Consider the following 9,274-nt stretch of genomic DNA (forward strand, 5'->3'; position numbering starts at 1 on the left):
CCAGCTACTCGGGAGGCTGAGGCAGGAGAATGGCGTGAACCCGGGAGCAGAGCTTGCAGTGATGCGAGATCACGCCACTGCACTCCAGCCTGGGTGACAGAGCAAGACTCCGTCTCAAAAAAAAAAAAAAAGAAGCAGGCTAGACACACCCGGGGCGGAGGGGACGATGGAGCATTTTCAGTTCTACATCATGTAGCTCTAACCCTAGCCCTGAACCACCCTGCAGATGTGTGCTTTTGGTCCCAAGGTGGGATTTGGCAGGCCACAATTTGCCCAATGCAAACGCAGTCCCGACTGTGAAGAGAAGTCGAGGCTCACATCCTCCCTGGGCTGGGGAGAGGAGAGGGAAAAACAGGGATGATGATGGCAGAATAAATGGGAGGGTAGTCTTTGTCTTCAAAGGGCAGGCCAGAGTAATTAATGATATCCTCTCTTCGTAGTGCCCGCCTCTCTACTGACTCTTTAATTCCTGGTATTCCTGAGTCACTTGGGGTGGGCTCAGGGGTCAAATACAGCCTGGATCTGTAGAGATTATAAGCAGTTTTAGTGCCCAGCCCAGTTTGTGGCCTCATATCAGATTCCTGTTTAGCTCCCTTGTCACCAACTCCTGACTTCTTGTGATGTCCCATTCCCTGAAGTCTCGTTGGCTCCTGACAGTGGCTTGCTATCCCTTGATCTCCCAGGAATAAGCTCCCAAAACCGTCACCAGTCTGCCACAGCCCTTCCCCTACTTGTTTCCCCAGTGTGAAGTTCAAGACTTTAAAAATTCCAATGGTTTGATTTATTAGTATCTCGCAGCCTAGTAGTTAAACAAATAAATGGCTAGTTTGTTTAAAATTTAAGGATAAGGGCCAGGCGCGGTGGCTCATGCCTGTAATCCCAGCACTTTGGGAGGCTGAGGCGGGTGGGTCACCAGAGGTCAGGAGCTTGAGACCAGCTGAGCCAGCATGGTGAAACCTCATCTCGACTAAAAATACAAACATTAGTCAGGCATGGTGGCCGGCGCCTGTAATCCCAGCTACTTGGGAGGCTGAGGCAGGAGAATCACTTAAACCCGGGAGACAGACACTGCAGTGAGCTGAGATTGCGCCACTGCACTCAGCCTGGGCGACAGAGCGAGACGCTGTATCGAAAAAAAGAAGAATTTTTGTGGCCTGCTAAGTCTCCCCACCCCACCCCCTTAGTTAAAAATGGTCTCACCGAAAGTTCAACCATTCAACCAGGATGGGAGGATAAGCCGGGAGCCTGCACAGTTTTCACCACTGGGAGGCACATCTGGGGCATCCCCAGAAGGCTGTTTAGGCTTGGCAGGGAGGAGAGGCGGGGACTGGAATGAGAGGATATGTGTTTGACAAGGGACCACTGTTTAATTTTTTTTTTTTTTGAGATGGAGTCTCACTCTGTTGCCCAGACTGGAGTGCAATGGCATGATCTCAGCTCACTGCAATCTCCGCCTCCCCTGGTTAAAGTAATTTTCCTGCCTCAGCCTTTCAGTAGCTGGGCTTACAGGCGGTCTGCCACCATGCCTGGCTAAATTGTGTATGTATAATATATTTTTTTGGTAGAGACAGGGTTTCACAATGTTGACCAGGCTGGTCTTGAACTCCTGACCGCAAGTGATCTGCCTGCTTCAGGCTTCCAAAGTGCTGGGATTACAGGCATGAGCCACCACGCCTGGCCACCACTGTCCTTTTAAAAAAAATTTAAAATAATCCTTTAATTTTTATGACAAAAACTATACATAGTCCATTTAGAAAACTTGGGAAATATAGAAAAGCATAAAGAAAGGGATGAAAACCACACATAAGGTCACCACTAAGAGATAGCCATTGATGAGTATATTGTATTTCCTTCCAGTCTTTTTTTTCTAGGCGTAGCTATACCTCTCCATCACTGCCTATAACAATTTCTTTTTCTGACTATAAAAGCAACGTATACTTGGCCAGGTACGGTGGCTAACGCTTGTAATCCCAGCACTTTGGGAGGCTGAGGCGGGTGGATCACAAGGTCAGGAGCTTGAGACTAGCCTGGCCAAGATGGTGAAACCCCATCTCTACTAAAAACACAAAAATTAGCCAGGCACTGTGGTGGGCGCCTGTAATCCCAGCTACTCAGGAGGCTGAGGCAGGAGAATCACTTGAACCCGGGAGGTAGAGGTTGCAGTGAGCCGAGATCGTGCCATTGCGCTCTAGCCTGGGTGACAGAGCAAGACTCCATCTCAAAAAAAAAAGAAAAAAAGCAGTGTATACGCAAGGTAAAATTTCCAAATGACAGAAAAAAATTGGAAGAATAAAATGAAAACTACCTCAATTCTACTATCTGAGATAACTACTACTGATCCATCTGTATAGTTCCTTTTAGTCTTTTTCGTTTAACTGAGATCATACAGTTCATCTGCTTCTATCTGCTTTTTGCTTTATGTTTTATCATATTCATTTTCCCATGTCAACAAATGTGTATCTGAAACATGATGTGTAAGGGCTGAATAGTCACTATGTGAACAGACCATAATTTATCCTTTTGCTTTTCAGGAGAGACAGGTTTGGGCAAGTCCACCCTCATGGACACCCTGTTCAACACCAAGTTCGAAGGGGAGCCAGCCACCCACACACAGCCGGGCGTCCAGCTCCAGTCTAATACCTATGACCTCCAAGAGAGCAACGTGAGGCTAAAGCTCACGATCGTTAGCACAGTTGGCTTTGGGGACCAGATCAACAAAGAGGACAGGTAAGGAAGGCGGTGGGGTGAGAAAGGTGGAGAGGTTGGTAGAGGGCCGCATAGAGGAACTCACCATGTGGGTCTTGAAGACAGCACAGTTACCGGGCCCGAGCCTGTCCTTCCAGAATGGTGTGGGCAGCAGCAGGTACCTCCCAAGCATCGGCCCCGTCCAGTGTCCCTGTCTACAGCAACTGTTCCACTCCACTCACTTTGCCAGAAGAAGGATGTCTTTCTAATATACATGGGTCAGGTCTCAATTCCATGCAGCAAACTTTTATTGAGCCCCTACCTTGCGCCAGGTACTGTGGAGTTCTGACCATCTAAAAAGGAATGGCTTAGTCTCTGCCCTTGAGGCACTCACAGGCAAAACCGGTTTTAAGCAAATAATTTCCATAGAGTATAAGATGTTCTGTAAAGGATAGGGTACAAAGAGATAAACAACAAGTTACGACGAGAACACAAAGGCGAGAACAGTCATTTCTACGTAGGGAGGTCAGGGAAGCCTTCACAAAGGATGTGCCTCCAGAGCTGACTCTTGAAGGACGAACTGTTTTGCCAGACAGACAAGGGAAGGGAGAGAGGGGCATCTCAGGCAGAATTAACTGCCTGTATAAAGGCAAAGTGATGTGCAGGATTCTGGTACGTTCTAGGGAAGTGCAGCTTGCCCTCTTTGGCTAGACAGAGGCAGAGTCACTGTGAAGCTAATGAAGATTGCACGGGCCCCTTCCAAAGCTCTGTAACTAATGTTCAATCACAATGTTGTATTATTTTCCTCAGAGAGTCTTTCAAATTGCATAAGCATAAGGGCTGGAAAAACCTGGTTGTGCCCCTGGGCTAGCATTTGGAGTAAGCTTGGGGAAAAAATAGGGGGAGATGAGGCTGAAGAGGTAAGCAGGTGCCAGATCACAGAAGATTTTATGATCGAGGCAAGAGGTAAAACAGGTGCTGAGATAGGGAAGAGGAGACAGATCTGCTGAATACTGAGTAGGTAAATATCAACAAGACTTGGTAGAGACTTGGTGTGAGGTTGTGAAGTCAAAAGAAAAATCTAGAATGAGGCCCAAATTTCTGGCTTTGTAGAGTGGGCATTGGTGATGGCGTTCCATAAGAGAACCAGGGTTCAAAATAATCAGCTCTATTTTGGACATGTCAAGTTTGATCTGTCTGAGGACTACTGAGATATTCAATGACCTTCAGCAGTAGGCAGTTGAACACACAGAGATGGAGATCAGAAGAGGCTAGAAATACAGATTGGGTTATCAAGGTAGAGGTGATATGTTCCAACCATGGACACATGTAAAATCGCCCAGAGATCAGAGTAAAGTAAGAAGAACACGGGACTAAAGACAAAAACCTCAGGATGTTAAGTCAATAGATGGAGGAAAAGACATCCTGAAAAGGGACTGAACAGCAATAAGCAGACAGGTAGGAGGGGTCCAGGAAAGATGTTGGGGTGCCAGGCAAGGTGGCTTTCACCTGTAATCCCAGCACTTTGGGGGGCTGAGGCGGGCAAATCCCTTGAAGTCAGGAGTGCGAGACCAGCCTGGCCAACATCAAGAAACCCCATCTCTACTAAAAATACAAAAATCAGCTGGGTGTGGTGGCGGGTGCCTGTAATTCCAGCTACTCGGGTGGCTGAGGCAGGAGAATCACTTGAACCCGGGAAGCAGAGATTGCAGCGAACTGAGATTGCACCACTGTACTCCAGGCTGGGCAGCGGAGCAAGACTCTGTCTCAAAACAAAACAAAAAGATGTGGGGGGTTGAGAATGTGTGTGAGTGAAGACTAGGTGAGGCTCAGAGATGGGGATGTGATAAGGGGTGGGTCAGGTACCATCTGCATTTAACCGGAAGTCACATGGTTATCACATGTGCTCATCTCAGAAAGGGCCATTCATCATTTAAAGCAGAGGGTCTTCTCATCTTTTCAGGATTCTCTTGCTTCTTAGATGAACTTTATGTCAAATTCTTTTATTTCCCCCTTAAAGCTACTACAACAGCCACACTCACTTCCTTATAATGAATAAATATATGTAGCTTCTTAATAATGGAACTGAGTTCTGTTTTGCATTTGAAAATCTAGAAAAAAAGACATCTCTGCTTTTTTTTTTTTTTTTGAGCTGGAGTCGCACTCTGTCACCCAGGCTGGAGTGCAGTGGCACAATCTCAGCTCACTACAATCTCCACCTCCGGGGTTCAAGTGATTCTCCTGCCTCAGCCTCCCGAGAGTAGCTGGACTCAGTTGCACACCACCACACCCTGCTAATTTTTCTGTATTCTTAGTAGAGACCGGGTTTCACCTTGTTGGCCAGGCTGGTCTCTAACTCCTGACCTCAAGGGATCCCCTCCCCAGCCTCAGCCTCCTAAATTGCTGGGATTACAGGCATGAGCCACTGTGCCCGGCCACCTCTGCTTTTTATAGGCGTGCTTATTGTGCTAATCTTGTTTGGTTGAGAATAAATTAAACTTTGGAGAAAGGATATTTGGGCCACAATATGAGTGCTTAATCTCAGCTGCAGGTGGCTCAGAAACTTCAATTACATTTCTTACAATTCTTTCAGTTACATACATTCAACATATCTAACATTGGACAATGCCTTGATAATAATGGCTTGGGAGGACTGAACAGATACTGCCCCTCAGAGGCAAATCTCCTTCCGTTATTTTTTTAAGATATCCCTATTGTTTCTTCCTGATTGTAAATGTGATACATACTTATAATAAATCAAATAAGTAGAAATGAAAAGCCTCTTTGAAATTGCACTGAGGAGCAGGGGTGGAGTAAGCTCCAGGGATGTATAATAAAAAGCAATGTTTTCTTCATGCCGTTAGGGCCATGTTAGCATAGCTATGTCAGTGAAACTGCATTGAAACCGGGCATGAGAATATCCCGCTTTACAAGGGCACATGCATAAACTGGGAAGAGGAATGACTAAGCTCGGATGCTGCGGAAAGCTACAATTTAAGTGATGCTGGAGGCAGGGCACAGTGGCTTAAGCCTGTAATTCCAGCACTTTGGAAGGCCGAGGTGGGTGGATCACTTGAGGCCAGGAGTTCAAGACCAGCCTGGCCAACATGGTGAAACCCCCATCTCTACTAGAAATACAAAAAATTAGCCGGGCATGGTGGTGTGTGCCTGTAATCCCAGCTACTCGGGAGGCTGAGGCACAAGAATTGCTTGAACCTGGAAGGCGGAGGTTGCAGTGAACTGAGATCATGCCGTGTCTCTCCAGCCTAGACGACAGAGTGAGACTCCATCTCGAAAAATAAAAATAAAAATAAAAAAGGAGGCTGGAGAAAAGGGGATTTAAGGGAGAGACCGAGAAGGACAGGCTGGAGAGGGGAGTGCTTAGGAACCTAGGCTTTGGTCTCAGACCTGGCTTCAAATTTCGTCTTGCTGTCTTTTTAGCCCAGGGATCTTGAACAAGGTACTTAACATTTTCTATGCCTCAGTTTTCTCATCTGTAAAATGGGGATGATGATGATGGTAATAATAATAATAACACCTACCTTAGAGAGTTGTGGTGAAGCACATTTGACGTGTGTGGAATATGAAATGCTCAAACACCTGGCACAGAGTTACTGCCTCATAAACTGAAGATATTATGATCATGATTTTTATTGATCGAAGAATCAAGGGACAGCTAAATCATGTAGCATATGGGAGGGAATGATACGTGGTATCCAGGAAGACCGGAACTAACAAATATTCATTGGGTTTGGTGATATGAAGGTCAATAATACATTTCAGAATAATAGTTTGAGGAGAACTGTGGGTAGAAGCCAGATTACTGTGATTGCTGAGTGAATGGGAAGTAAGGATGTAAAGGCATCAGAATAGCTAAAAGAGCAATGGAATAGAAAAGTCAGCTTAAGACCAGATTCCTGGGCCGGGCGTGGTGGCTCAAGCCTGTAATCCCAGCACTTTGGGAGGCCGAGACGGGCGGATCACGAGGTCAGGAGTTCGAGACCATCCTGGTCTACACGGTGAAACCCCGTCTCTACTAAAAAATACAAAAAAGCTAGCCGGGCAAGGTGGCTGGCACCTGTAGTCCCAGCTACTCGGGAGGCTGAGGCAGGAGAATGGCGTAAACCCGGGAGGCGGAGCTTGCAGTGAGCTGAGATCTGGCCACTGCACTCCAGCCCGAGGGACAGAGCGAGACTCCGTCCCGAAAAAAAAAAAAAAAAAAAAAAAAAAAAAGACCAGATTCCTGCTCATATGGAAATTTAGCATATGTAAGTCAGCAGGGGAAGAATGGACTATTCAAGAGATGATGCTGGGAAAATAGGCCATCTATTTAGGAAAAAAATAAAACGAGACCCTCTCACACAAACACCATTCACAAAAATAGATTCCCATTGGACTAAAAACAGATTTCTAAAAATACAAGGAGAAAACATCAGAGAATATTTTTATAACTTTCGGGGTAGAGAAGGCTTTTCCAATCATGACACAAAATTCAAAAGTCATAGAAGAAAAGACTAATGGATTTAAATTCATTAAAATAAAAAACCCTTTTATATTGAAAGATACCATAAACAAAAGTAAAAACAAGCTACAGATGGGGAGAAGATATTTGCAGCCTAAATAATAGACAAAGGATTCTTCTAAAATGGAAAAAGAACTTCTACAATTCAATAAGAAATAAACAGATAGTTTACAGAAGGGGAAACACTAATGTACAATCAACATAGGAAATGATAGTCATTCAACTTCCCCAGTAATTAGAGAAATGCAAAATGAAACAATGAAATATTTTTTATCCATCAGATCTGCAAAAACAAAAAGATGGTATAATATCCACTAACACGAGGTAATTTCATTCATGTTGATGGGACTGAAAATTGATATAGACTTTTTGGAGGGCAAACTTGGCAGTATCTATTAAAATTTTAGATGTGAATAATTTATGCCCCAGCAGTTCCACCTTTAAGTATGCAGCCTAGAGAAGCAGCTGCGCATGCTCCTGAGAAGCATACAGAAAGCATGTTCACTGCAGCTTTGGTTATGGAATGAAAAACAACTTAAACAGTCTAAATTTCTACCAACAGAGCAATTAAATAAACTGTGGAATTACCATACCGTGGAATTGTGTTTAGCAGTTTAATAGAATGAGGTAGATCGATATATCCTCATATGGCTAGATCTCCAGGATATGTTGTTAAGTGAAAAAAAGAAGTTGCAGAATGATCATGATGCCATGTGTGTAAATCTGCCCCACTCCCTCCAATAAAACCACAAACATGTCTCTCTATTTATGTGTGTAGATGCATAGAAAAAGGTCTGGAAAGGTAATCAGCAAACTGAACATAGAGGTTCTCTGTGAGAAAGGAAGAATTAGTATTCTTTTATTTTATTTTATTTTATTTTATTTATTTTTGAGCGGGAGTCTTGCACTGTCCCCCAGGCTGGAGTGCAGTGGCGTGATCTCGCCTCACTGCAAGCTGGGCCTCCCAGGTTCACGCCATTCTCCTGCCTCGGCCTCCTGGGTAGCTGGGACTTCCGGGGCCTGCCCCCCCACCCGGCTAATTTTTTTTTTTTTTTTTTTGAATTTTTAGTAGAGAGGGAGTTTCACCGCGTTAGCCAGGATGGTCTCAATCTCCTGACCTCATGATCCGCACGCCTCGGCCTCCCAAAGTGCTGGGATTACAGACGTGAGCCATCGAGCCCGGCTGAGAATAGGTGTTATTGCATGAATAAATTTAGGTCAAGCGTGGTGGCTTTTACCTGTAATCCCAACACTTTGTGGGGCCAAGGTAGGAGGATCACTTGAGCCCAAAAGTTCAGGACAAGCCTGGGGTAACATAAAGAAACCCTGTCTCTACAAAAAAAAAAAAAAAATTAGCCAGGCGTAGTGGTGTGCGCCTGTAGTCCCAGGTACTCAGAAGGCTGAGGCAGGAGAATCACTTGAGCCCACGAGTTCAAGGTCACAGTGAGCTATGATCATGCCATTGTTCCCCCACATGGGCAACAGAGTGAGGCCTCATCTCTGAAAAAGAGATAAAAAAGAAAACTTGTCTGAGCCGGGAGAAATACACAAGGCCATGTCTAAAGGGGGACTAGGAGGTCAGGGGCAACTCTTGAGGGTGGGAGAGATGATGAGAGGGCTTGAATAGGAAGAGAAGAAGCTTTGAGGATAGAGAGGAGGGGCAGATTTGAGAGAATTCACAAGACTGAGAACCAAGTTGCTGTGGAAACCTAGTCCACTTTATAAACTTTTTAATTTTATTTTTATTTTTTGAGATGGAGTCTCGCTCTGTCTCCCAGGCTGGAGTGCAGTGGCGCAATCTCAGCTCACTGCAAGCTCCGCCTCCTGGATTCACGCCATTCTCCTGCCTCAGCCTCCCAAATAGCTGGGACTACAGGCGCCCACCACCACGCCTGGCTAATTACCCACTTTATAAACTTAAATGTCTACTATGTGACAAGTACAGTGTGAGGTGTCAGAGATACTAAGAAATAAGGCACAGTCTTTTTTTTTTTTTGAAACGGAATCTCACTCTGTGGCCAGGCTGGAATGCAGTGGTGCAATCTTGGCTCACTGCAACCTCCACCT

The 9,274-nt window shown here is 45.2% G+C and overlaps 1 protein-coding gene across 6 annotated transcripts in view; it reads left to right on the forward strand.

The window, feature by feature from the left end:
* Positions 1-9,274, forward strand: part of SEPTIN6 (septin 6) — a 60,533-nt gene that overhangs the window by 8,990 nt on the left and 42,269 nt on the right. For all 6 annotated transcript variants that reach the window (XM_023198693.1, XM_023198689.1, XM_023198690.1 and 3 more), the window contains exon 2: positions 2,532-2,727. In XM_023198693.1, the coding sequence (XP_023054461.1) occupies positions 2,561-2,727 (167 nt within the window). In that variant the 5' untranslated portion in view covers positions 2,532-2,560. The remainder of the gene's footprint in view (positions 1-2,531; positions 2,728-9,274) is intronic.

The sequence above is a fragment of the Piliocolobus tephrosceles genome, chromosome 12, assembly GCF_002776525.5.
Source record: "Piliocolobus tephrosceles isolate RC106 chromosome 12, ASM277652v3, whole genome shotgun sequence".
Taxonomy (NCBI): domain Eukaryota; kingdom Metazoa; phylum Chordata; class Mammalia; order Primates; family Cercopithecidae; genus Piliocolobus; species Piliocolobus tephrosceles.